The 27772-nt window shown below is 46.4% G+C and overlaps 2 protein-coding genes across 4 annotated transcripts in view; both read right to left on the bottom strand.

Moving 5' to 3' along the window:
• Positions 1–438: 438 nt before the first annotated feature.
• On the bottom strand, positions 439–13679 carry RAB5C (RAB5C, member RAS oncogene family). Of its 2 annotated transcripts, none has more exons than XM_081885825.1 (6): positions 13576–13679; positions 8217–8452; positions 5694–5845; positions 4599–4721; positions 2733–2826; positions 439–1871 (listed from the first exon to the last, which is right to left on the bottom strand). In XM_081885825.1, the coding sequence occupies exons 2-6, from the start codon at positions 8380–8382 to the stop codon at positions 1759–1761; spliced, it is 648 nt and encodes a 215-aa protein (XP_081741951.1). In that variant the 5' UTR covers positions 8383–8452; positions 13576–13679; the 3' UTR covers positions 439–1758. The 2 variants fall into 2 exon arrangements, with proteins under 2 accessions (XP_081741951.1, XP_081741950.1); XM_081885824.1 differs by having other exon boundaries at positions 13506–13664.
• A 6597-nt stretch (positions 13680–20276) lies between these two features.
• The window catches only part of KCNH4 (potassium voltage-gated channel subfamily H member 4), a 51242-nt gene continuing 43746 nt past the window's right edge, over positions 20277–27772 (bottom strand). For both annotated transcript variants that reach the window (XM_081885580.1, XM_081885581.1), the window contains exons 12-16: positions 27231–27269; positions 26462–26826; positions 25485–25591; positions 23994–24070; positions 20277–22748 (exon numbers count right to left, since the gene is read on the bottom strand). In XM_081885580.1, the coding sequence (XP_081741706.1) occupies positions 22215–22748; positions 23994–24070; positions 25485–25591; positions 26462–26826; positions 27231–27269 (1122 nt within the window). In that variant the 3' untranslated portion in view covers positions 20277–22214. The remainder of the gene's footprint in view (positions 22749–23993; positions 24071–25484; positions 25592–26461; positions 26827–27230; positions 27270–27772) is intronic.

Here is a 27772-nt window from a genome sequence, read left to right as displayed (position 1 = left end):
TTTACTTCCCTTACAGAAATGGCACTACTGTTTTCTTTACAGATGCTTTCTCCTGGACAATTTAGATGCTTACAAACATTCCATGATGTCACAGCAGCTCAGTCCACAACTCAAGGGCACCTGCAGGCAACTAGCCATGTTTCGCCCACCCACACAGTATTCCCTTGTTTCCTTTTCCAGATACAGAATCATTCTTGGAAGAATATTTGTGATCCAAGGATAAAGAACTACAATACTTGAAAATCTAATAATATTAGCAGTGTAAGCCCAACAATTGAGAGTGTAATGATGTGAATTCATCCAAGCAAATTGTAAAATGTCCTCCAAATTTCAGAGTAAAGAGTTACCGGTATCTTACTTCCAGGTAAGTTTAGTGGAGATTTCAGATATTAACGTGGCTGATTTATACAAAGACAGAAGCTGCTTTTCTGGTCAGTATCTGATTTATAAAAAATTTATTTTTCAAATCATACACAACTGGAGCTTTGCATTGAAGAGACTGACAGACTCCTCCCCTTAAATACCAATATGAGTTAAGACAAAATTGCCTCAGGCACTAGATCAGAAACAAAATCTGTGGTCTCCCTTCTGCAGTTTTATTTAGTGGAATTACCAATATTTCATCTGCATGTGAATACATATTATTGCCCCCCTCCCCACATCATGTCCATCCTCCCACCCCCCTGCATCTATACACCCACCAACATCATACTATAGGGTTATTAACAATGGCATCACATTGCTCAAAAGAAGTGATAATTTTAATACAATTTTTCTTCAACAGGCTGAATTAGTGCATTATATCCAAAATGTAAATAGGAAAAAAAAATATTAATGCAGAGTTGGTATACCCAAAGCCCAATGCAAACGTAGGTGGGTGCAAGGCTAGTTGGTATATGTGATTAAAGAGATACTGATTGGTTATATGTTGAAAACAAGAATACAAAATACAGAAGAAAATCAGATCCCTGCCCCCCCCCCCCCGCAACCCCTAGCAATACTCATAATTGTGATTTGGTCAAAACAAGGCTTAAAGGCCAGAAGTTCTTCCTCAATCTAGCATTACTGCTACCGTTTCATTTAGTGGTTACCTGTGTGTTTCGTTACAGCACTTGCTTTTTATAAGAGCAAGTCTATACCATATCTAGACCAGGCTCCTGGCCAAGGAACCCTGGGAGTTGTCGTTCTGCCAGCATACAACTCTCAGCGCCTTCCCCGGCCTACGGCAACCACACTTTCTTTAGGGTTAAGCCCTACCGGTGGAAGTGGCTTAGAATCACCAAGCAGGTGTTCCAAAAATCACTTCTGGTTGAAGTAAGGCAGGTCTTCCTTCCAAGCGGCTGCGAGCAAATACGAGGCTGTAAGAACCCTTCAGAAAAAGAAAAGGAAAAGGAAAGGCAGAGATAGGAGAGGCCAAAGCTCTGGAAATGCACATCACCTACCCATGAAGAGTGGTCGAAGAGGTGTGCCATAGTTCCTTTGTGTGTTTTTGCTCTTTTTATAAAAAAAAAGGTGACTAAGACTTTTTTTAAAAAGATGAATTCATCATTTGTACAGAAGAGGGGGCAGGTGGTTCTTGCTCCCTCCATTCTGCAACCAGAGGGAAAGAGAGGGGAGGAGACACAGCAGCAAAAAAGGGGGGGGGAATTGGGAAGAGGTGGGAAGAAGAGGGATCCTGGCAGCTGTTCTTCCGTAAGTGCGATTGGTTCAGGCGCATTCCAGTTGGGGCCGCCCAGAGGGGCAGGCAGTGTGGCCCCTTCAGTTGCAACACGGCCCCTTGCTGGGTTGGCTACTCTCCTGGAGGTCGACACCTCGGTTCCTGCCTGCTGTTCCCGTTGGGCACTGCGGTTCGTTTTTGGGGAGCTTCTTGGCTGAGGAGGGGAAAAGGAAGAGGCACATCCAAGTGAACTGGTTTGTAAGATTCACCCTGTGGCAGGGGATTAAGATCATGTCCATCCCAGCTCCTGGAAGCTAGCAACCTCTCAATTTCCTGCTGCTTTCAAAGGGGTAACTGGCACCGCAATATTCAGCTGGTCAGTCAAGATGGATATATTCAGCTTCTCTGCCTCTAGACGCCCGTGCCTTTCTACTCCACACACCCCTTGCCGCCAGCTGCCTTGCTTAACCACTGCCTCCTGCCCGCCTCTCTGCCCTACTTCTTTCTCACGTCTCTCCCCCCCCCCCATTTCTCAGCACACTACCCACTCTGTAGGCCCTTATTTCAGCTCCCCTCCCTTGGGACCTCATTCCACCCGATCTTCCAGAGTCTGTATTCCTCCTACCCAGCACTTTTGGCAACAGAGAGTGCCAGACTAGGACCTGAGAGGCCAAATACCACCTTGGACATAAAGCTCACTGGGTGACCTTGGGCCAGTCACTGCCTCTCAGCCTGACCTACTTCACAGGCTTGTTGTGAGGATTAAATGACCGGGGGTGGGGGAAGAATCATGCACACCACCTTGAACTCCTTGGGAAAAAAGGTGGGATAGAAACCGAATGAATGAATGAATGAATCCCCACACGGCCTTTCCTGGACCTAGGCCTGCAAGTTTCCTCAAGTCTGAACTGGCTTATTCTGCAGCGAACTGCACCCCAAGCTGTTCAGGAACCCAAGATTGTGATGTGTGTGTGTTTGTGTCTGTTTATTTATTTATTTAACTTCACTTTGTCCCCAATATATGGCAGTGTGGAGGGTGACTCGCCACCCTGCGCCTCCCCATCACTTTACTAACCTATCGCCATGAAGGTCTCATTCACATTCATTGCCGTCTTTGCGGATGTCTCCATAAACAGCAAGCTGTTGTCATCTGCATAGGACTGGGCTTCCTGCAAGGGAATGTGTCGAGCCAAATCAGAATCTGTGCAGAGACATGTACTCAGACAAGCTTTTGGTGGCCTGATCTGGTGCTTCCTAGAACCACAACTCAGTAACAGAAAGGAAGGGACATGTCAGAAGTGCTACCTTTTATAACCAGTATAAACACTGCCTTCAACCTCTGTTCACCAAACACCTATAAACAGAGAGATGGTAAAGAGAAGACAGCTAAACTCATCGGTGAATGGGTAGCCACCACAGCTGCATAGCAGTCTCCAGGCTTTCCAGTTCAGTTCAATACTGCTGTCAGCACCTTGCACCCTCACTTAGTTCTGGCCACCACATGGCGTTTTGCTCCCAGGATGAGAAAGATGACGTGGATTCCAAACTAGTGTGGACAAGAGGCTTGTGGAAGACTGCTCAGCGTGAGAAAAGAGCTATGATTGGAGCAGGCCTAGCAAGGGGCGTCATGTTCGTTGGGTGTCCCAGCTGTGCTTGAAAAACAGAATTCGCTAATGGAGGAATGATGACAGCCTTGGCCACTGCCAGCATCATCCCAGGGGGTGGCACAGTGGAGACACTTCAGTCTCCCAGGACGGCATGACTCAATGGTAACTGAACCTGGCATGACAGCTGTGGGGCAGCCACTGATGCCTCCAAGAAGCGAGTGGCTCCCCACCGCCACACACACACTCATGAGGCCCTTTCTCCAGAACTCCATAATACAGTGGTACCTCGGGTTAAGAACTTAATTGGTTCTGGAGGTCCGTTCTTAACCTGAAACTGTTCTTAACCTGAAGCACCACTTTAGCTAATGGGGCCTCCCGCTGCCGCTGTGGCGCAATTTCTGTTCTCATCCTGAAGCAAAGTTCTTAACCCTGAGGTACTATTTCTGGGTTAGTGGAGTCTGTAACCTGAAGCATCTGTAACCTGAAGCTTCTGTAACCCGAGGTACCACTGTATTGAAGAACTATTACTCTCTTCCAGGATCTTTTCTGTCGGCCCCCCAATACTTCTGGATTCCCCTTCCAAAGGAGATTATAACAGCCCCCTCTCTGCTTTAGGCAGTCAAGTAAAACCTGGCTGTTTCAGTTGGTCTTTGAGAATTAACTACTACTCTGCCCTGTTTTATATTGATGATAGCACAGTCTTCAGTTCACATTTTGGTTTTTCCAATTGTTGCCTCTACTGTAACACACTATGGAACTCGACTGAATGACTGTCTAATATGATACCATCTGCCCTTGGGAAGAACATATGATGCTGGTTCTTGTTTGAGTGGGGCTGGTTGTTTTGGGCGGTATCTGTTGTGTTTTACAAGTGTCATTAGCCACTTTAGCAGGGGGGAAACAGGAAGTTAACTTACTCAATAAACAAGTATTTAGCAAAACAATAATACATAGTAGCATATTCCCATACAAGATACTTGACAATTCCCAGAATTTTGCTCACAGACTTTGGCATGACTTTGCCCCCACTCAAGTTGATTCAGGGCCAGGTCATGTTGAATCCCTAGGTTGGGGCGTGCGTGTGTGTGTGTGTGTGTGCGCGCGAAGCCCTGAAATTCACTAATTAAACTATCAATTTAAAAATCACAATATTTATTGGTTTCTTTAAATTCCCATGCCCTGCTAAGCACTTCCCACTAGTTACATATATATTAGATGATCAGGAGAGGAAAGCTGTTTGCCTAGCCATGTTAGCAAGTTCATGGCAGCAGCTTCCTGCAGTCACAGGACGACTACAAGGAGGTTTACTTCCCAAGTCAATGAATGCTACTCACCTGGAAATCAACAGCTCGCTTGCTGGCCAAGTCAGCCTTGTTCCCTGCCAGGGCAATGACTATGTTAGAGCTGGCTTGCCGCTGCAGTTCCTTCACCCAGTTCTTGGCTCGTACAAAGGTGTCCTACAAGAAGGAAGCAGGCAAGGAAAGAGGGAAGTCAGCTCAGCAGTCAGTTCAGTGCAAGAAGAATACCAGTTCTTTCTAACTGGAATGCCAACACACTCTTCCTAACAAGCAGAACAGAATGTTCACTGGCCTGTCACTTCCATCTTAGTTTTGCATATCCAAGGCTGGGCAAAGATTGACAGCGGCGGAGGAAAAATTGCTAGCAAAAATGACATTTTTATAACATTCAGAGTTATGGGTGCTGCTGGATTTTACATGTAAATGAGTGCGTTGGACAAGTTTATGCTTAACAAACATTGCATGGGGACATTAAACTGCTGTATTAAGACCAGACTTCAAAATTCCTCAACGTGCAATTTAAATACCAAGATTTTAAAATGTTAGGATTTGCCTAAGGTTCAGGAGCTCACAGAATTGTGTATTTTGGGGCTATCTTCACATGCCTTAGTATATGGAAATGAAATGAAATTGACACGAGAACAGTAAGCATGGAAGTGTTCCAACAGAAGGCAGTAGTTGAGTCTAAGGCAGTAGTTGAGTCTGCTGTACTACTAAAGGCTGCAGGCGAGCGCTTCTAACTTCCTCCTTTCCCCAACATGCTACTTTTCCAGATGCAGAGATTATTATTTTTTATGGAAGAATGTTGCATCACGGAGACGATGCCGTCCAAAGTGGTGAAGCCCAGACAAAAGATTTACAACATCACTTACTAGACCCAACAGTAAATTCCAATTGCATCTAAGGTCTAAAGAGCCCAGCCTGTTTTCATACCATCAAGGAAAACCAAGCATTTTTAATCTTAAAGCAAGCCCAAGGGGCTTGGCTTTCCTTGAAAGTTTTACCCTGGGCCATAAAGCATTTGTCAAATGGATTCATACACGTCCAGGACTTCAAACATTCAAGATTATCGGAACAAGAGAAGAGGCCCTCTTGGGTCTAAGCTGACAAGACAGAGTCAAGAATCCTCACCATGTTGGTGATGTCATAGACAACAATGGCCGCTTGGGCACCCCGGTAATACATGGGTGCCAGACTGTGGTAGCGCTCCTGCCCAGCAGTATCCCAAATCTCAAACTTGACCGTTGTGTCATCTAGGCAAATGGTCTGTGTGAGGAAAGCCGCTGGAAAAGAAACATTAGCTCAGAGTTACAGGAAGGTACAACAAAATCTTGGTTTGAACTCTGCACATGCTCTGATACATTTCCTAGATACCGTTGTTTTACTTGCACATTCAAGTACAAGTTTTACTTGTAATATTGGAGATGATTAATTTTTGCTATGATCGGTATTATGTTTTTGTCTCTTTATTGTTAAACGTCACTATCAATTATCTGTGGATTGTTTAACTTTATTGTGTACTTGGAGATATTGTTGTTTATGGCTATTTAATTTAAATTCTGTTGTATTTTTTGTAATTATAGAAAACTTTTATTACCCCAACTTTCCTCCAAAGAGCTCAAGGTAGTGTAAATAGTTCCCCCCTCCTATTTTATCATTGTGATAACCCGCTGAGATGGGTTAAGCTTACGAGTGAGCGACTAGCCGAAGGCCACTCGATGGGCATCATGGTTCAGTGGGGATTTGAACTCAGGTCCTAGTCTGACATGCTAACCCATGGGTAGGCAAACTAAGGCCTGGGGGCTGGATCCGACCCAATCGCCTTCTAAATCCGGCCCGCGGACAGTCCAGGAATCAGCGTGTTGTTACATGAGTAGAATGTTTCCTCTTATTTAAAATGCATCTCTGGGTTATTTGTGGAGCATTGTTGTAGTCCAAACCAAACATCTGAAGGGCCACAGATTAGCCCTGCTGCAAGTGATTAAGATACTATGGGACCTGGCTGCAAAAAGAGCAATGTTAGCCATTTGAGGGCGGGAGGATTTGTTAAGTAGAAGCCCTCCTTTTGTGCAGAGCTTGGACAGAAGATCAGTTCACACATCCCTTTGGCTTGTGTGCAGGAATTAAGCTTTGGGCTGATATGATCTGCACCAAGGGATGAACGCCAAGTTCAAACAGGAAGGGCACAGGACAACTGCCCTCACATTTGTGCAACTGCCCTCTTCTTCTAGATGCCAGGTTCAGAACCCAAAATGCTTTCTGGAAGAAGTGCAAAGCTTTCTGTTTTTGGAATGGCATTTGACAGCTGGGGTAAAGCCAAGTGTGGGTTACCTAGCAGAGAATTTTGTTGTGGCACCTGCATACTCCTGTTTGTTCTTACCCATCCCAAGCCTGCAAAACAGAATATAAACTAAAGAACGTTAAGGTGAACCAGGTCTTCTATCTGTATGCAAGTAGGCTCTACCTGTCCATACCTTCTGCAGCATGAAGTGGAGTGGGTCTACAAAGCACCCCCCCACACACAAGGCAGAGGTCAGGTCAGTCCACACTGAGTCCTATGCCCCACAGCATATATACAACATGTACCTGGCAGGCTGTGGGCAAACCGGGTCCTAAGCAGCCACTGCTCTATTCAGATGAAACCAAATAGGACTTGACATCACTGACTCCAACCAAGCCAGAAGTCCCCACTTTGCAAAAATTGCGCCAGAACTGCCAAGGTCGATCTTGACAGAGGGGCATTGTAAGAGGTGAAGCAAGAACTTCAGGCGTCAGGCTGGCTAATCTGCTCAGGGCAGAGAAGACGCTTCTTCCAAACTGACATTTTTGCAAGGATAGACAAATGCGCAGCCTTCTCTTCCTTTTGCCGTTTCGTCTGCAAGTTTCAGCCAGAAGTGGCATCGTGGCTCTAAAAAAAAGTCTAGAAGGAACTGTTGAAACAGATTAACCCCCGTTGCCCCCTACAGACAACTACATCCTTCTGCCAAGTTGCCTCTGTTTGAAAATATTGCTGGGTAGGAGAACACAGTCAGAAGAGCAGTGAGAATTAGCAATGGCAGACAAGCTTCTTTAGCGACAGCTTGCTCTCTGCTGCTAACTTCCCCCGGTAGTTTAAACCAGGCTTTTAGTGTTGCAGCCCCAGCTCTCTGGAACAAATTACCAGCTGAAACCAGAGAAGCAGCTAATGAAAACATTTTTGTTTAGGAAGGCTTTCCCTGTCATTTAAGGAAGATTAATTATACATCTGATTAAATCGTATTGTTGTTTCAGAGTATAAATGGTTTTATTGTTTTAGAGCTCGCCGAAGTGATTTTATTAGTCTTGGAGCTTGTGCTTTATTCCATTTTGTACAATGTAGGTCTATAAATCTGTTTAGTCATTATAATAGTTTACAGCTATAAGTGACTGTTGAGATATGTAGGGAATACATAATGTCCTAGGTGGGAAAAACAGGGCCGACAAATAGGCCTGGCTAGTGCTTCACTTTGAAATGGAATGGGTGCCTTGTTAGGCTCACTGAGAATTCTTTGCACCATATCAGTGTGGAAAGAGCTCCCTAATCACAAAAAGTTTGCAAGCTGGGGGGGGGGGGTCCTGCAAAGGCCCAAGACTCTTCTGTAACTTAACCCACAGCTGGAGTCCACCAATACTCACCCCCAATTGTGCTCTCCTGGTACTCATGGAACTGTCCTTTCACAAAGCGCAAGACCAGGCTGGACTTCCCAACAGCTGACTCGCCCAGAAGAACCAATTTGAACTGACAGATCTTGTTCCCGGCAGCTGGCCCGTTTGGCCGTGCAGCTCCACCGCGGCCTGCCATGGCCTGTTCCAAGGGCACAGGCTCTGATGAGAAGGAGATGGGACTGTTGGCGAGGAACACAAATCTCCAACTGAAAGAAAGAGACATTTCAGTGGTGAGAAACCGGCTTTTGAGCTAGCACAGAGGTGGGGAAACCCGTGGCCCTCCGGGTATTCTTGAACTCCACATCCTGTCAGTCCCTGCTGGCACAGGTGTTCTGCCCCTGATCCAGCAGCTCAAATGTGGAACTGGAAGCTTCATTCTTGCTACCTCTCCTGGGTGGTTTCAGGTGAACAGCTCCTCTGTCGTTCCAATGTACAGAGCATCTTACCTGAAGTGGCTTCTTAGTCCTTCTAATAAGCGCATGCACTGTATTGTTCGCCACTGTTTTACCATTACAACAGCATTAGTCTGCAGCATTAAAAGTTCTAACATGATTGGCTGGGTTGAGGGATGTTCCAGCCCAGTGGATAAAATATCAAGCTATAAATTAGGATGTCTCATTCTCACATCTAAGGAAGCCAGGCTATCTTCCACCAGGGCCAGGGCTTTTTCAGTGATGGCTCTGACCTGGTGGAATGCTCTGCCCCACGAGGCTAGGGCCCTGCAGGACTTGATCTCCTTCCGCAGGGCCTGTAAGACAGAGTATTCTGCCTGGCCTTCAATTTGAATTAGCCTGATCCTCTATTTCCTTTTCTCCTTTCCTCTTCCGTGAAGAAACCCTTTCTGGGACCCCACATTTAAATTCTTCCCTGGTCTCCTTGCTGGCCCTAGTAGGACCAACTTGACCAGTTAGCCCTGGTGATCATTTGATGTCTACTGACTGGGGTCCCCCCCAATAACCCCTGAATTTTAGAATTCTATTGATATTGGTGCTGCATTTTATGTTGTATTTTATGCTGTTTTTAAGTTACATTTTAATCAATGTTTTATATTTGATGTTAGCCACCCTGAGCCCGATTTTTAAACCAGGACATGTGGGATATAAAGAAAATTATTATTATTATTATTATTATTATTATTATTATTATTATTATTACTACTACTAACTTCCATAACTCACTGGGTGGCCTTAAGAAAAGTTTAGTCTTCATGTCCACCGACAGGGGACAATACTGATCCAATTTGCGGGGCTGTAGTAAGGATTATAAGAAGGTAGCTCTATGTTGAATAGATGTGTAATATGTATGTGACTAACTGTATGAGCATATAGCTCAGCTATTTGTGTACCCATATACAGTGGTACCTTGAATTAAAAACTTAATTCGTTCTGGAGGTCCGTTCTTAACCTGAAACTGTTCTTAACCTGAAGCACCACTTTAGCTAATGGGGCCTCCCGCTGCTGCCGCCACCACCACCGCCGCACAATTTCTGTTCTCATCCTGAAGCTAAGTTCTTAACCCGAGGTACTATTTCTGGGTTAGCAGAGTCTGTAACCTGAAGCTTCTGTAACCCAAGGTACCACTGTACTACATTTAGGCATCAAGGCTCAGTATGCGCAGAGCAAGAGAGACTGTGGAACTCATCTTACTTTTTTACTTAGGTAAAAAGTTACATTAGCTTTCCACACTACACTTATCTGTGCCTCAAACTTTCTTTCTTTTTAAACATAATTTTTATTAAGCACTTTCTTTGGTTACAAAAGTAGGTGTGCTATCTCTTTTTTCAGGTCATAGTGTCTTTTTTACAGAGCAGTGACACTGGATGTGAGACATTAAGTATTGAATGCAGTACAGTGGTACCTCGGGTTACATACACTTCAGGTTACATACGCTTCAGGTTACAGACTCCGCTAACCCAGAAATATTGCTTCAGGTTAAGAACTTTGCTTCAGGATGAGAACAGAAATTGTGCTCTGGCAGCGGGGCAGCAGCAGTAGGTCCCATTAGCTAAAGTGGTGCTTCAGGTTAAGAACAGTTTCAGGTTAAGAACGGACCTCCGGAACAAATTAAGTACTTAACCCGAGGTACCACTGTATAAGGTTGTTGGAGGAGAAAGTGGGAGAGGAGGTGTGGTGGTTAAACTTATATTCTTTTAGTTAGTGTATGCGTGGAGCTTTTGTGTCAGCGTCACTTGGGTATGTTCTTTTTCTATTCATTTTTTGTTTTTCTTAAGCAGTGAGAGAGGTTTGGGTGGGGGGGTGCAGGGCATGGTTGGTTGTCTTTAGTTGACCGCAGTGAGAATTCTTTGCTTGGATTGTGGGGGGCAGGGATTGGTGACACCTCAAACTTTCTCCGCCTAAGGATGCTAAATATTCAAACCAGCTGACCTTTAGACAAGGCACTCAGCATTTTACAATTTATACTGAGTATACTGAGCAGTAACTCAAAAGTGAAAGAAATGAGTTACTGTTAATCAGTAGTCCCTGGTATATCCAGGAACAACCAACCCGACATTTATCGAGTTAAGCTATTGAAGCTAAATACTTCTTTTCTCTGCTGAATGTTTAAAGCAATAAGATGGGTCTATCAGGTTACTACATGTACTGACTGCACACACTCTTATTTAGTGTTTGACTGTGGTGCGTGTGTGTTTTTACTAAATACTGCACAGGCTAACCCTGAATAAATATAAACAGAAATTGTTATTGGCAACTTCTCAGGTCACAACCAACAGCACAACAACCAGACCTTCCTCAGCCTAGATATGGATTGTGAGAAACCATGTAGCATCTTACAGACATACAAGAGTCTTCTTAAGGCACTGAGGTCTGGTGGATATGATCTAACTTCAATATGAATCACATATGTACTCCACTTCATTTTGCCCTAAACCTTTGCCAGAGAAAAGCCTCTGGTGCCTTGCTATAATACTAGCACAGGGCCCACCAATATGATGTTCATGGAAGGTGGGCTTGTGAATTAAAAGAATCTCAACGTTGCATCCGAAATAGGACACTTCTCCTGTGATCCTTGACCATCAACCATGCTAGCTGGGGCTGATGTGAATTGGAGCCTAATGGTTTCCCCATCCCTCCCCTACAAAATCCCTATCGGTGACGGACTGGCGACCTGCAGCAGGGGTGGAGCACAAGTTTTGCTTTAGGAAAGCCAAATGTAGCATCTGCTCTGCATTCAGAAGGTTGCAGATTCAATCCCTGGCATCTCCAGCTAGGGCTGGGAAGGCTTCCCTATCTGAAACCCCAGAGACTTACTACCAGTTAGCATAGACAATACTGACCAAAGATATAAAGCAGTTTCCTGTGTTTCATCGCTATGACAGTGTCCTTAAACACAGCACTTTATTTCCATGAAAGTGAATGCCCACCATTCACTTACACGAGAGAAGAATTGCACTCACGCTCCAGTATTAAGAATTAAGCATGCTCCCATCTGCATAGTTTGCTTCTTGGCATGCTGGAGTGTAACAGAATGCTGGGAGCTAGCTACCCCACCCATCTGGCCATGTAGAAGGGTAGACCTTTAAAGAGGCATATCCATATATTCAGGAAAACGGTCAAAGCAATTACACTATACATCACCTTCCTGAACTGTGGCACAACTAACATTTAACAAGGATTTAGAGCACAGGGGAGAAAGATACTGCTGAACTACAACTTCCATCCCCTGTGGCCATTGGCCATACTTGCTGGGGTGATGGGAGTTGTAGTTCTGTAACATCTGGAGGGCCAAATGTTCTCAACGCCCAATAAAGAAGGGCAGGCACAGGAAAGAGGAAGGGTGCCTTAAGTTTCGGGGCAGCAAACATAACTTTTACAAGTAAGGTTTTTACATTCAAGCAATGCAGAATGTTCAGGCAACATTGTTCCTGCATACAGGCTTAAGAGAATCTGCAATAGAGTGGCAAGCAAGGGGTAGGGGTGGGGCAGGGTTGCAGTGATGACCAGGGATTGAGATAAAATGGTGGGAGTGGGGAGAAGCCAAATGGCAAAAGGTGGGGCAAGAAAGATAATAGGGAAATTGTTGCACAAAGGAGGGGCCTGTTCCCTTTAGTAACAATAATATGAACTTTCATTCACATATAATGCACCAGCATTTTTACAGGCTTCAAGAGCCTGTGTTATGATCCTTATATAGGATCATATATTCAAGACCAGTGTTATGATCCTTATATGTACTGCCAAACACCAAATGGACTCATCTAAGAGTCAAAATTTGAGTCACAGTCCACTTTCTTAATCACTACACAAACTTTGGAGAAGTCTTTCAAAGAATGTAAATCCATGCAATATAACGGTAGTAAGAAAAGGGATTTGCTGTAATAAAACTGTTGGTTATTATCATGTTGGTTTTGTCTGATGAGGAAAGTACTGTATCCGTTATGTTCAGATGACATACAAAATTCACAAATAATTGACTCCCAAGATGGCTCCCTGAAAAAAGGCCCATTTTTATTACAATCCTTCAGGCTGATTGTTTTAAATGCAGCCTTTATTTACAACAACTATGATCACAGATAGAATATGTATACTCATAGTCCAAAGCATATCAGGATACAGTAGGACAGAAAGGGTCTGAGAACCCTCTCTCTTAGAATCCACACCCTAGGTTAGAATGTCATAGCTTTAGGGATAGGATATCTTATACAGGAAATGTCACACCTGTTGAACTTCTGCCCGACAAAGCTGATAAACGTGCACTCATCCCCTTAAGAGGAAATTAACTGGCATCTCCAGTGAGCAGCGCACCAGTAAAGAGCTCCTCTGTCCAAACGCACAAATTCAGTGTTTTTCGTGAACACCCAATCCTCTGGGAGCTTTGCATACGAATTGTGACTACTCCCGCTCTTAGACTGCAAGCCTCACAGGCTCGCAAGGAGAACTGTTTCTGCTTATGGCGTTTCTACAAAGCGCCGTGCAGGGCGGAGCAAACAACAACCCTGCTGGGTCGGCCAGAGCGGTCCTCCTAGTCCAGCATCCTGTTTCCAAGAGCGGCGCACGGCATGCCTCCAGGAAGCCCGCAGGCGGGACTCGAAGACAACAGGTGCTCGAGAGAGGTGCACTGCCCCTGGCCATGGAGGCTCCATCCTTGCTCGCCACGGCCGAGGCAGCCCCGCTATGGCCAGCAACGCCCATCTGCGAGGGAGGCGAAGCCGCGGGGCTCCTTCTCCGCAGGCAGGACAGCTTGCGCTCCCCCAAGCCCAGCCCAGGCCGGCCTCCTCTGGACCCGACCCCCATCACTCACCCGCTCCCGCCTGCGGGACCGCCGCCGCCGCCACCAGTCCTCCCGCTGCTCGGTATGCCCCTTTACCCACCACTCCAAAAATCTCAAACGGCGCCACTTCCGCCCTCGGCTCCTTTCCAGCTTCTTCCGCTTCCGCTAAAGGCTCCTCCTGACAGCGGGGGCGGGTTTTTTTTTGCCTTTCTACTTCCGCTCTCCTTGTGACAGGCTGCTCCTTCCACCAATCGAGAGGGTAAAGAACCAAAAAAACAGCAGCGGCAGCAGCAGCCCCGCCTTCTATCCCGCCGTAACTGCGTTTCAGGGCACAAGGAGGGAGGATAAACGGGTGGGGTGATATCTTCCAAAGAGGCTTTTCTCTTTCCGTGTTTCTCTCCGTTAGTTACCTCGGGGTTTATTTGTTGCTTTATATGTGTATTTTATAACATTTATACGCCGCTCGATTGTTTAAAGAACAAGAAAAAAGCTACGTCAAAGCGGTTTGCGAAAGATAAAAACAGTAAAGTCCATTTAAAAACACAAGCCTATTTTTGAACATACAAAAGTTAACAGGCTGAAACGGATTTATAAAAATCACCTCGACTTCCCAAGGGGTTAGTGATAGAGCCAGAAATTCAGCAGTAGTAACAATAGCTAAAGTCTCTGAGGGTCATGCATTGAAGGAGTAAACTTGCACAGGAGCGGGCTGCAAACGCCATTCTTAAGACATTCTCACACGTTTTCAGATTCTTTGAAGACGTCACTTTTAATTTCACGCAAACATACCCTGGTGTTGGTTTTTGTTATTTTACTTGGGTAAATTGCTTCTATCATTAATCAAAATGTTATTTTCTTTAAAAATTCTGTCTCCCTTAGTGCAAACTTGCTCCCCTAGGAGGCAGTGATGGATGCCTATTCGGGTGGCTTTTAAAAAAGGATTGGACAAATTCGTGGAGGAGAGGGCTATTGGTGGCTTTCTAGCCATGATGGCTATGCTTCTGCCCTCCACAGCTGAAGACAGGGATGCTTCTGAATACCAGTTGCTGGAAACAATGGGCCATGGGCCTCATCCAGCTTGGATACTCTTTTGTTCTTATCTGTGTGCTGAGTTCCCACAGCACAGGGCACAAGTAATCTTTTCCCCTTCCGTTTGTATGTTGCAAGTGCCTGGAAAGCCTATCATGGGTTCTTTCCTATTCAAATGGAAGCAGAAAGTGACAGTGCTATGCATGTCTCCCTTTCTTCCCAGGCTGGTGAGTACTTTCAGTGCGTTCCTTTCTTACATACACAAATGAACCATCATTTTCAGGACAACCCTCGCCCTTTAAACTAGACTGATGTTCTCAGGTGTGGAGGATGTTGTTTGCTGGCCATACCCACACCATACGTAGAAAGCACATGGCTTCCCTCAAAGAATCCTGGGAACTCCAGTTTCTTCAGGGATCTGGGAATTGTAGCTTTGTGAGAGGTAACCTACATTTTCCAGGGTTCTGCGGTGGGGAACGCGTGTGCTTTTAAATATATGGTGTGGAAGTGACCGAGTTAAGCGTCAGCTATCACACTGCTCAACTTCTGTACAACTCAGCAGAGCGTCATCTAGTCCTTTTGCCTCAGCAGTGAAATGACTTGTGCTTGCCCTGTTCCTAATATACTGCCAATGAAGCAGGTTATCAAAAAATAGATTAATGGGGGAGGGCAGTGCTCACTTGGGTTTACATCACCCATGAAAAAGGATTATTAGTAAGCGTTTACAGAGCCCTCATGGGTGCAAGGTTGTAACTGACCAGTAGGGGACGCCTTAGGCCAAGGAAAAGCAGACAGGCAAACACATTTCCCTCTCTATTATATCCAAACTAGGAGGTGCTGAGGCTTTAGGCAGCTTGCCCTACCTTCTGATCTAGAAGCTCTCTCCCCCCCCCCGCCCCCCGCCCCGCTCCTTTCCAAGGATATAGTGACTACCTGCTGGGAGGTGAAAGGTCCATTGCACATAATCAGAGGCATGATTTCCTCTTGATTTAAAAAAACAAAAGCATACAGACACACAAGGAGAGTAAATATTATAAATTAATGCAAGAAAATTAACTTATGTGTATGGTACAACCTATTTCATATAGTTTTTGTTCTTTTCCAGTTGTTGTTGTTGTTGTTGTTTTTAAAAAAGATGTAAATATAACTTTGGACCTTTCTCTCTTTTCTAAGGAAAGAAGGAGCTGGTTTTTGCAAACAAACAAACAAACAAACAAACAAACAAACAAACATGTGTTTACATCTAGCTTATCACCCCTTTGGAAAACTGCTGGTGGGTTGGGTCATAGCAAGCTGTTGTCGTCACCTAACTGCGCAGAGTCCATTCTCTGGGGTAGGTGATGAAATGCCCCTTCAGGTCTTATTAGGAAATAAAGCAGGGCAGCGTTGTTAAGGTGGAGGCAGCTGTGCTGCTGGTTGCTAGGAGACATGGGCCCTATCATGACAACAGGACCGAATCCCAGGGAAGAGGTAATCAAGGGGCCTGGCATGAGGGACATGGGGAAGGAAGGCTGCAGTGGGACATTTGCCCTGCCACACCACCCTCACTTCCGACCCAGTCTCTATGCAACGCAGTAGTGACCACCAAAGCAGTAGCAACAGTTGCCGTAGCAACAAACGTGCAATCCAAGATGCTCAGCTAGGCAGGGTTACAATGGTACCTACTCAAACAAGGAAGAAAGAGGGATGATTGCAGAGATGTTGGGAGTTTCTGTTTAGCAGATGCTGCTAGTTCCTCCTTCAAAATAGTTGAAGCCAGGATTTATATCTTGTGATATCCCTGTCTGATGTCATATATAAACCCTCAGAACTGAGACAAAATCAGCTAAGAGTCTGCCATGCACTAGAGTCTGCAAAAGAACAGCCTGCCACCCTTCAGATCATCAGTCTGCAGGTCAGAGAGGAGGAATCTCTTTTCAGTGTCCTGGAAAAGAAGTGACTCTGTGCATATGCAGAATACACCATCTTCAGTGAGAGCACCCACACTTACTGAAAAGCGGACAGAGGGTTATTTCCTTTGCTAGGAAATGATCACAGAAAACTTACTCCCTGACATCTAGGATTTAGCAGGCAGGACATCACATGCGCACCGTCACCGTCATCTCCCACGTTAGAACATTTGCAATGACCAGCTATGTATTCCAAAGCACATTTCAGTTCCTCTTTCTGAAAATCGGCACCCAGTTTCATACTGCCAGCTAGCTGGAGGTCTTAGCACAGCACATAAGGCTTCATGTGAAGGCATTTTGGATTGGTTCACAGAAATGGAGGCCAGACTAATTTATTGGTCCAGAGCAGGCCAGGCCTTACATTCTATGTAACACAGCAGTTGACATTTGCTCCATAGAACAACAGTGATGTGAAGACTTTTCTGAGGATGGCAATTGGTTTAAACATGCTGAACTCAAAGGGTACATTACGCCGTTAAGCAAACCCACTTGGAAATGAGTCCCATTGGAATCCAGGGGCTTATCTTCCAGATAAATGCAAGTTTAACTGCAGCAGAACAGATTGTTTTGAGGAACTGAGAAGAGATTGGGTGGAACAATGTGGAGGTTTTGTGTAGCTATGTCCTTGAAGTTTAGTTCTGAAGAATACCACATCAGACCCTCCAAGTGTCCTTATTTTCTAGGGATAGTCCCAAATTTACAGAAGCTGCCCTGATTTGATTTCTGATTTGATCCCAGAATGTCCTGCTTTTCCTTAGGATGTCCCTATTTTCATCGGAGAAATGTTGGAGGGTATGGAGTTATGCAACCCCCAAGCCAAAGAGATAAGTAACTACACAACCTTTAGAAGACCTCTGAAGGCAGCCCTGTATAGGGAAGTTTTTAAATGTTTAATGTTTTTATATATATTGGAAGCTGCCCAGAGTGGCTGGGGCAACCCAGTCAGATGGGTGGGGTATAAATAATAAAATTTATTATTATTGAATAGGATGCCCCTATTTTCATCAGAGAAATGTTGGAGGGTGTGCCACGTGCACTTACCTGGGAGTAAGTCCCACTGGGCCTAATGGGGCTTACTTCTGAGAAGACTCTCCAAGAGTGGGATTCCGCAAGAGGAGGGAGAAGATGGCACCGTTATCTTTTATTGTTTGTAAGCCACTTTGAGACCTACAGTGTGAAAAGCGGTTATGATTTTTAAATAAATACATCCAGACTTTCAGCTTTGTGATGCTAGAGAGAGTGGGACTTTCAGTTTGTTGACACCACTCTGTTGGGCTTCTATTGATTTGTGTGCCAAAGGTGTTTTTTAAAATTGATTCCCTGTTTTGCTAATGTAAAGAAAGACTTCCTCAGCTTCCACCCGCTGCTTCCCTGTGGCACAATCCCAAGCAGTTCAAGAGTGTGTATTTGTGTGAGTGAATGAAGAATCCAGTTGGCCAGTGCCAATGTGGGTGGGGAGCTTTTTCATGCCAAACCTTGGCTCATACATCAATGTACATCACTTCTTCTCTGTATCAGACTGGCAGCTGACTGGGTGAGCCAATACTGCTGCAAAGCATTATGGGGTGAGGCTGAAGCACTATTCACTTCTCCACCCCTACACAAAATTATCATTTACAAGAGAATGAATTTTGCAGCAGGAGCCTGTCCTACTCAAGCAAGCTCTGTGTGCAGTTAAGAATCCTGGAGGATCAGGGTTTTTACCTTGTACTGAAGGCCTTCAAGGATTTCATAAAAAATAGCCTGTCACATTGTTAAGCTTTTGCTATTTGGCTGTACCTTGAAGCACTTAGTAGTAATACTTAACATATACGGTATTTCCTGAGTGTTCAGAACATGCATTCTATTGTTGCAATCCTCGCAATAGCCTTAAGAGGTCACCAACATGCTGCCCATGGACACCCACAGAGGCTTTCCCAAATGCCATAGGCCTCCATTCTTCCAACCGTCCACAAGCTGAAATAAGGTTTGAAAGAAGTATTCTTGTGGCTGATAGAATAGGCTGTGCTTGATCATGGTGTATATGTGGTGTCCACCAGTTTCTCCAGTTTGCAAATGTGCCCAAGGGCCCCCAAATATTGGGGACCTATGCTTAAGGAAGGGACGCAGGTGGCGCTGTGGGTTAAAGCCTCAGCGCCTAGGACTTGCTGATCGAAAGGTCGGCGGTTCGAATCCCTGCGGCGGGGTGCGCTCCCGCTGCTCGGTCCCAGCGCCTGCCAACCTAGCAGTTCGAAAGCACCTCCGGGTGCAAGTAGATAAATAGGGACCGCTTACCAGCGGGAAGGTAAACGGCGTTTCCGTGTGCGGCTCTGGCTCGCCAGAGCAGCGATGTCACACTGGCCATGTGACCCGGAAGTGTCGCCGGACAGCGCTGGCCCCTGGCCTCTTAAGTGAGATGGGCGCACAACCCCAGAGTCTGTCAAGACTGGCCCGTACGGGCAGGGGTACCTTTACCTTTACCTTATGCTTAAGGAAGATCAGTTTTATCAATCCCATGTTGCAGATTAGGGAGAGGGTGCTAAGCATGAGCTGGAGCATGGCCGTCTTCACCCAGGGGTGTGGGGCACCTGGGTGCAGAATTATGGGGGGTGCCAGGCGTCCGTTGCTGAAGCCACCTAAGCTCTTAACTATCTACCTTAGGGATGTCCAACCAGTTCACCAGGATGCATCTGCCCCCCTCCCCCGTGGTGTCTCTCATTTTCACATGATCACAAAAAAGGAAGACGTAGGTTGTTGCTACTCCCTCCTTAAAAGCTCAACAACTTGCCCCCTAAAAAAAGCTCAGCAATTTTGACCTGCCCCCCAGCAGCACATATCCTAAAGACGGCCCGGCTGAAGACCATCTAGAGAGTTCAGAGTAGGCAGAAGGTAAGGATTAAACCACAACCTTCCTGACTCATAGCTCTCTTGGAGACTAGATTGCATCACTTCTGATAGTTTAAGTCAGCCTATCAATTTTTTAAAAAGGTGGTTTTAAAATTTTATTGTGTTTTTATTATTGTTTTTTAAAAAATGATTGGTTGCATTGAGTTAATTCATGGTAATTTGCGTCAAGCGCTTCTGAAAAGTAAGCAGTGATGAATTATAATCAACCATTGGGACACAATTGAACAAAAATTAGTCTAAACAGAGCCCTGTTGCAAGCAGTTGAATGGAATGGGATATCAGTCTGATCCAATGTGTTTGCTGTCATAGCACATGCATGCAGATTGAGGCTATAGGTCATCTCTCACCCAGGTTGCGTTTCATGTTGCATTTGCATGCTGTGCTACACATCAGAGGGTGTCTTCACCCGATGCACATTACCTGTTTGGTTTCCCACCACCACCAAACCCCTCTTCTAACTCTTGTTCATGCGCTGTCATCCGCACAAGTGCAATGGCTGTTTCAAGTGTACACACCTCAGCTTAACAGTCAGATGAATCTGGCTTAAGTTGCCCTTTCGGATCAAAGGCCGTCTGTGGAAAAACACAGCAGGACTGATCCACGCTTATAACTCTTCCCAGCCACAGTCCCTGCATGCTTTAAAGTTCTGTATTGGAGTATCCTTTTTTGTAGGCACTGATTGAGCTTTGACACCTTTGGGCTTAGAAATAAAGAACCAGGTTTTGCAGCCGGAAATGGTCCAAGCTGTCAGGATATATTAGCCTCCAGGGAGGACAAGAAAGAGATTGGTTAATTAGAGAAAGTCAGTCAATCTACGTTCTTTAGATTGGAAAAAAGAGGACAAATGCTGCAGCTTTTACCCAGAGGTCTCTCTCCTCTTTTCTTCTTTTTTTTAGATTACCCCCACCCCCAGCCATCAGGAACTGCTAGAACAGCGTAGAAAAACAAATTATTTAATTTGTCAGACATTTCACGGAAGGATAACATATCCCCCTCCTGCACCCCTTTTCGCCATAAATAGTAAAAGAAATAAAACAATAATTTAGTAGAGGGGGGTTGGCCCTGCGGCAGGATTGAAAAGCAATCAGTGATCAGAGAAAAGGCTGTGTACACACTGTAGTTTGTTAAGGATTGCTAGGAATTGTAACTCTGAGAGGGATAAGTTTGGAGGGGGAATTCTCAGAGGGGGGAAATGTGCTTCCAGTGTGCATTAAAAGTACAGTGTGTACACTGATTCTGAAGGTTTTAGGGGGAGGAAAGAAAAAAGTAAAGATGAAATAAATTTGAAGAAAAATTCTCTAGTCGTTTGCTCCTAACATGCTCCAGCTTGAAGAAATATGCACATATATTCTGCTCCAGAAAGAACTCTGTCATGGGGTGTCTGCTACAAATAATGGAATCTGAGCCTCATTAAATGTGGCAGAGTGGGAGAAGGGCAGAGCCAACCTGTAGGATAACTACTAATGGAAATTCTCCTGTGCAAGCTTAACTGAAACAGGATTATAGGAAGCTGCCTTATCCCAAATCAGACCATTAGTCCAGTATTGTCTACACTGGCCGGCAGCAGGTCTCCAGGAGCCTTTCCTGGACCTACCTGGAGATGCCAGAAATTGAAGCGGGGACCTTTTGCATTCAGGCAAGTGCTCTGCCACCAAGCTAGGGTGTTATTCAGAACTATTGCTCTTGCACAGCTCCCATTCATTTCAATGAGGCTTGCACATATGAACTTCCTGATAGATTGTGCTCATATTAACTCACAGGAGGAAAGGTACCTGCCTACTTTCCCTCTGTAGCACCAAAATTAGAATCAGCCTTGTGCATCTGCATATTTAATGTTATGAGTTTGCAGGTGCCAGACTCCTCTGCGTTTCTAGATCCAGTAAGTGTTAGAATTTAATCAAAGCTTGGAAAGCTAAACTGGGTGCCAGAGCCATTCTAACCCTTGGACCAGCAAGTGTTAAAATATAAGCCAGGCTAGTTTCCTGTGATCAGGTAATCATTGCCTGGGTGATGGGTCATTAAGAGTTATGACACCACAGTCTCTGCTGTGCCTCATTCCCAAAAGGAAACACGAACTCTGGGTGAGCACCTAGAATCACTGGAATCTCGCACTGCTTGGAGATTTAAGGTGGTGTGCAACAATATATTGCAACATGCCATTTGATGCTGTTAGATTTAGACAGACTTCCCCAGCCTGCTGCCTTCCAGATGTTTTGGACTACAATTCCCATCATCCCATGCTGACAGGGGCGAAACCTGCGACTCTGTTGGAGTCCAACAACACTAACTCCCATCAGCCCCAGATAGCACAGCCAGTGCTTGGGGATGATGGGAGTTATAGTCCAGCCACATCTTCCCCATCCCTGGTTCATAGCTTCAAAGCAAGCTGGACTTGAAGCCACGATTTGAAGCTGGTTTGATATACTGGCTTGCTTCAAAGCCATTGGCCAGAATTTCCAAGTTTGCACGTAGCCGGAAGCTATGGATTAAGTGCTGAATCATAATGTGTTCAGCTTCTTGGGACAATGCAAAGCACGGTATGCAAACACAGCCGCTGCCTTCAAAATGCACCAGCAAGATTCACGATTCAACTGCCTGTGTTTTTTTCTTTTAAAAATGCCTTTTAAAAACAACGTCGAAAACCCAAATGTTCGCTTAAATCTGGAACCCAAAATTTCGCTTCATTTCGGCTCTCATGGGAACAGTTGCCTCCCGAATGGAAAAATTTTAAAAAATATATCTACTGGTTACAAAAGAAAAAAATAAACAACCAACAAGCCAAATCTTGGCGCCCAGCTTGCTTGGCTTCTCTGCAGAGTCCTGAGCCCTCAGCAACCATCAGGAAGAAGGTTAGGTGACAGGAGGCTACTTGGCATCAGTGAAAGGTCTCTGAGCTTGACCGGAAGTGGAAGCGTGCTGGTGGCGGGCAGCCCTGCCCCGAACAAGTGGAGAAAGAGTTCCTTGGGGAGAGAGAGCTAAGGGGGCACGGCGTGGGCGAGCTCGACCGGGAAGAAGTCCCCTTGGCTGCCTGGCCACAGTGGTGGCTTCCGTGTCCCGTGTCCGCCCATAGGGAGTGGTATTGGTATGTGGGGCTCGTGGGGCCACAGGAAGTGGAGCCCCTCTGCTCTCCGGGTCCCAAGTGCTCTATGCACGAGGCAGAAGAAGGCAGGGAGTTGGTGAAGGCTGAAAAGTCTGCGCTCGAGGAGGCCGGGAGGCCGAGGGGTGGCATGCTCTGGGACGAAGGCAGCCTGCTGGTGGGAGGTGGGGAAGGCGAGGGCTGGCCACAGTTGTGAGGGCAGCTCGCGGCAGGGGCGCAGGAAGGCTGGATGGCAAGCTGACTCTGAAGGAGGCTCATCAGATGCTGCAGCTCTCGACTGAGTTGAGAGACTTCCCGGTTCAGGTTGTTGATCTGGGGAAACCAGAAAAAGAATCAATACCTAGCATTTATATAGAGCATGTTGAGAGTGTCATGCCTGCTTATTTATTTGATTTATATCCCACCTTTCCTCCAAGTCATCATACATCGTCCTCATTTTATCCCTACACAAGCGCTGTGAGGCAACTTAAACTGAGAGAAAGTGACTGGCCCAAGGTCACCCAGTGAGCTTTGTGGGTAAGTGGTTATTTGAACCCTGGTCTCGCCAGGTCCTAGTCCTGCACACTAACCACTACATCCTCATGACGAGCATGTATGCACTGTGAGATAATGTGCATCAGTGCAGGCAGCTTTCTGAGGTGGTCCACACATACAGCGACATCATCCCCATGCTGCCCCTGTCCCACACTATTTGTCATCTGAAGTTCATTCTGCTGTGATGACTATAATCCATTTGGTGCTGAGAATGCCCTCTACAAAGGCCTGATCCCTCCATGTGTCCACACAGAAAGACACGGCTACTGGCTGTGGGCCTCTTATTTCTGATCCGATCTGTTTCAACGTCTTTGAGGCTTTTATGTAGCAGCTGGGAAAAGGGGAGGAGCCAGGACATTGGGGCGGGGTGTGTGTGTGTGTGTGTGAGAGAGAGAGAGAGAGAGAGAGAGAGAGCTCTGCCTGAGATGGGCTCCTATGAAGAATGAGGAGCAGAACACACAGGCAACTTGTTTTGTGGGGTGAGGATGGGGTGGGGGGGAAGAGAAGAGAAGAAGAAAGAGAAGGCTGGCTTTGTTGCTATGAAATTGTCACCAACCCGGTGCTAAATTTAAACCCTGACACCCTGAGTCAGAAACGCCAACACCACGGATGCACAGAAAAATCAACCCCCTCATCCCTTTCCTTCCCCCATGGGTGGGGGGTGGGGGCAGGAATAAATGCAGTCGAGCCAAACAAATAAACTAAACTAAACTAACCCGGCATTTGCAGCTAGTGGTGATGTTTTGGCAGCTATGCATCTCCCCACTCCACCTGCTTAGTTTTCAGGGTGAAAGAGACATCTGCAAACATCACCTCCTGATCTAGAGTTCCCCCTAGTCCTTGATGTATGAGGGCGTGCTGTGCTTACTTGGTGGCAAGGCAAATGTACTTTGCCCATGCTCAGAGGCATTTTAAACTTGACTTTGTATTTTCTAGGGCACAGCCCCGGCAGGGAAAACTGATGCCAGGACTGCACCCTAGTGACTCACAAATCAAATCAAATAAAGCCCTGCTGCTTCCTACCTCTTGATTCAGCCTTCGGATGTTCTGCTTTACCTCATCAGCTTCTGCAGTTGACACAGGGTTGGCTTGCTCTGTCCCTGCAAGGAAATTCAAGGGGTAGGAGGGGGAGATGAGAGGGTTAGAGAAAATACTTGCAGCAATTTGCCTTCTGCCCAATCCTCCGACACTGGGCTTGTATGAGCAAGGGGTCATCACATTGGAGAAAACCCCTAAAAAGGGAGGGTGACCTTTGGTAGCCCAAGGGTGGTAGGTGGGGCCAGAAGCAAAAGTGGGCAGAGCAAGGAATATAAATGTTCGCTTTCTGAAACAGGCTAGTTTCGCCACAGCCTCCTCTCTATCCTGGCAGGCAAGAGGCATTATCCAAGGACACATTCCAGCTGGGCAAAAATATTCAAGGAGGGTGTAAAGCAAGGCCACTGAGGAGTGAGGGCCACACAGAGAGGTACTGAGGGCCACATCAGACCCCTGGACCTGAGGTTCCCCACTGTCGCCCTAAAACCTGAACTGTGCATATTTCGTTCTAAAATAGTTACTTTTAAATAATGAAGCTTCAGTACTGCTAGAACAAAGGACTACTTCTCACCAAAGTGGTAAGCCTGCATTTGGACTATACCATGTGAGATATAGATTTCGGGGGGTGCATAGGATATTACATATTACAACATGGGCAGAAGCCATTCATAAATAAGTGGATGTTGTGGAGAAGATTCCTGGCCTATCCCTTTCCCCTGCCATACAGTTTCCTGCCTGCAGAGGGACCTGTGGGAGCCATGTGAGTCACCACCTGCAGTCAAAAGTGGTATAGTCCAAACTTAGCTTTATCACTTCAGGGAGGGGGGAATCCAGTCTAATTCTGCCCCGAGAAAAACTGACTGCTGCAACCTATGTCAACTGCACAAGTTTATTTATTATAATTCATTTTACTTCCTCTTGTCACATGATGGGGGTCAAGATCTAGCCATATAGAAATGAAGCCCCCACAGAAGCAGTTAGCTCAGCGGCAGCTAACATGGGGCCTTCCAGATGTCATTGAACTACAGCTCCCATCATCCTCAGGCACCATGGTCCACAATTGGGGAAGATGGAAGTTGGAGTCCAATAACAACCGGAGAGTATCATGTGGGCTTCCCCCCCCCCCCGGCTCTTTTTACCCTCCCCACTTTAGCCTGTTAGGAAATCCAGCCACAAAACTGGAGGGGCCTTAGACCCAGCCATTCTGCAACATCTCATGGTTCCCAACTCATTCTCTGAGTGAGCTGTCGCATGTTAACTATTCTAAGAGAAATACGATCATGGCGGGTCAGCTGAAGAGATGGCCAGTCTCAACTTGATGGCTCACTAATGAGCCTTGATGCTCAACAGAGGGCTGAATCTGCTTGCTCAATAGTGTGCAAGGCATTTCTTTAATGAGCATTGAATGGTTGACGGCTAAGTGGCTTCTTGCTCTCTAAGGCAGGTGGAAGGACCCATCTCCTCCGTTGTCATCGCTACCTGACACTGGAGGCTCCTGCGCCGAGCTCTGCGTGGGCTGATCCACATTGAAACTAAAGGTTTGTGTCTCTGATGCGCCACCGTCATCTTCAATTCCATCCACGACTCTAGGGAGGTGGGAGACAGATTAGTTTAAGTGGCAGGGTGGAGTCAAAAAGTGGCAAGACAGGGTCAAGCAGTGGCAATTGAATATCGAATTTAGAACCTCCATATTCAGAGGCAGTCTATCCCTCCAAGGAAATGGAGCACTGGATGTTAAACATACCCCCCACTGTCAGGGGCCGGATGGATCGGGAGGAGTGGTAGGTGTCTGACTCCCAAGAACTCTCCAGGGAGGTCTCAGAAGATGACACCTTAGAGCCTGGAGCCTAGTGTTGGGACACTGAGGAGCAGTCAGCAGAAAGGATAAGTTGGGAGCTGATAGAAGCAGGAGACTTGAGAGATCAAGGGGGGTTAGGAGAAGGAGGGCCTTCCAGGACAGGATTAGAAGCTGAGAGTCGCAGCATGCCTGCAGACAGCCCCAGTCCTGCTGACTCTTCTCCCACTCTGACTCCCCGCTTGAGGAGTGCCAGACAGGCCCACAGGAGGAGCTCACCCCCTGCTTGGGAGTGATCCAGAGTGAGAGGCTAGAGGGGAGGAGCATGGCTAAAGCTTAGTTTCAGCAAAGCCTTCGTTGAGTTGAGATGAACCAAAGGACATTGCTGTATTGTTGTTTTTCTGTGTGTGCGCCTGCCCTGTGGATGTCCTGGCTTGTTGACAGCTCCCTGACACCCACTCTACACCCCAGTGCTAGGAAGTTCTCCAACCTAAATCTAAGTTAAATGGAGAGAAGCTACAGAAAACCACTGCTTCCTTCTTGAATGTATCCTATTCATTTGATTGAGGCTTTCGCAGGAGAACTCCCCAGCGGATCATACCCCATGAGCCAAATCCGTTTGTCTGCTGTGGCCATTCAGGAATGCAATGAGGACCCTTACCTGGGGCTGAGGTTTGGGGTTCCGTAGTTCATGAGGGAGGGAATGAGGAGCTTGCCAGGTTTCCGGCCATTGCTGCCCTCATCGGAGAGCTGCACCTCCCGGCGACACTGCGGAGAGGGGCTACGGCCTCGGTTGCAGTGGGCTGGGGAGCGACAATTTCGCCGCAGGGCGGAGAACTGGCGCAGGTCATCTCCTAGCAGGCTGCTGAAGGAGCCGCGCCTCACGGGGCTGTTGAGGTTGGGCAAGAGGAGTTTGCGGCGGGTGATGGTGGCTGGCGAGGGCTGGAAGAAGTCCTCAGAGTCCTCGCTATACTCCTGGATGGAGGGCAGGGGCTTCTCGGGGGCAGCACCACTTTCAAGGTGAGGCTAAACAAGAGGGAAGGAAGGAAGAAGATTCAGAAGATGGAAAGGCAGCTTTCTTATAGGTGAGGCTTAAATCACATTTAATAAACTTAGATGTGTGACCATCTGATCACTGTTTACGTGGAGGGTATCAATTTGTCATGCAAATAAGCATTTCAAACTAGTTCATATTTGCACCGCAAGCCAGGGTGAAAATGCTCTTAGCCCTCAGGCTTTCCGGTGTAGGGGAAATAATTTAGGAGAGTACAAACTCAAGTTTTTGCAAGCAATTTACGAACAAAGTTAAGATTTTTATTTTTATTTTTTGCTTCTTGAGATCCCATCCACCCAGCCAAATTCATGTTGGCTGTAATCAATGCAGTTTCTCCACCCCCTGTGCCCTTCTGTTCCTGCAGCAAAAAAGTTACCTGGGATAAACGTGGGGACCTGGAGAATCGGAGAAGTCCCTAGAAAGGAAAACAGCAACAACAACACAATCAAACAAGAAAGACTGGGTAGCTCTTTCAGAGTCTAACAGGGTTGTTGCCTCAAAGCTGACCATTCTTGGTTGCCAGACTGCCGACCACCCAACCAAAAGCTGAAGAGACAGATGCCATTTCACCTTGGTTCTGGCCCCTCTAGGAAGCGTCTCCTGCACCATCTTGGCACAAACTGACAACCATGCATTGTTTTGAGCAGGAGCTAGAGCGCACTCCTCTCCTGTGGGTGCCAGCAACTGGTATTTGCTGTGCCCATAATCCCTGGAGACAGGGCACAACCTCCAGCCATCATGGCAAGTAGCTATTTGACAGACTTGGGCAGAATGAAGCTTGCGATGGAAGGCTCTCCCTCCCTCCTTATGTGTGTCCATTACAACATATGCAGAGAACTCCCATGCTCTACTGAATACACACAAGGCGGATCAAAGTCCACCTCTCCTCTTATTCCCATGCACATTCATTCTACCTGT

The sequence above is a fragment of the Podarcis melisellensis genome (assembly GCF_964234715.1).
Source record: "Podarcis melisellensis genome assembly, chromosome: 13".
In the NCBI taxonomy this organism is placed as follows: Eukaryota; Metazoa; Chordata; class Lepidosauria; order Squamata; family Lacertidae; genus Podarcis; species Podarcis melisellensis.
This window is presented reverse-complemented; position numbering and strand designations above follow the sequence as displayed.

Coding starts and splice junctions, on each gene's coding strand:
- RAB5C (XM_081885825.1), bottom strand. CDS start 8,382: ATGGCAGGCCGCGGTGGAGCTGCACGGCCAAACGGGCCAGCTGCCGGG. Junction 2,827..4,598: donor AGCGAGCTGTTGATTTCCAG/GTGAGTAGCATT, acceptor ATTCCCTTGCAG/GAAGCCCAGTCCTATGCAGA. Junction 1,872..2,732: donor TGAGACCTTCATGGCGATAG/GTTAGTAAAGTG, acceptor TCCCCTCCTCAG/CCAAGAAGCTCCCCAAAAAC.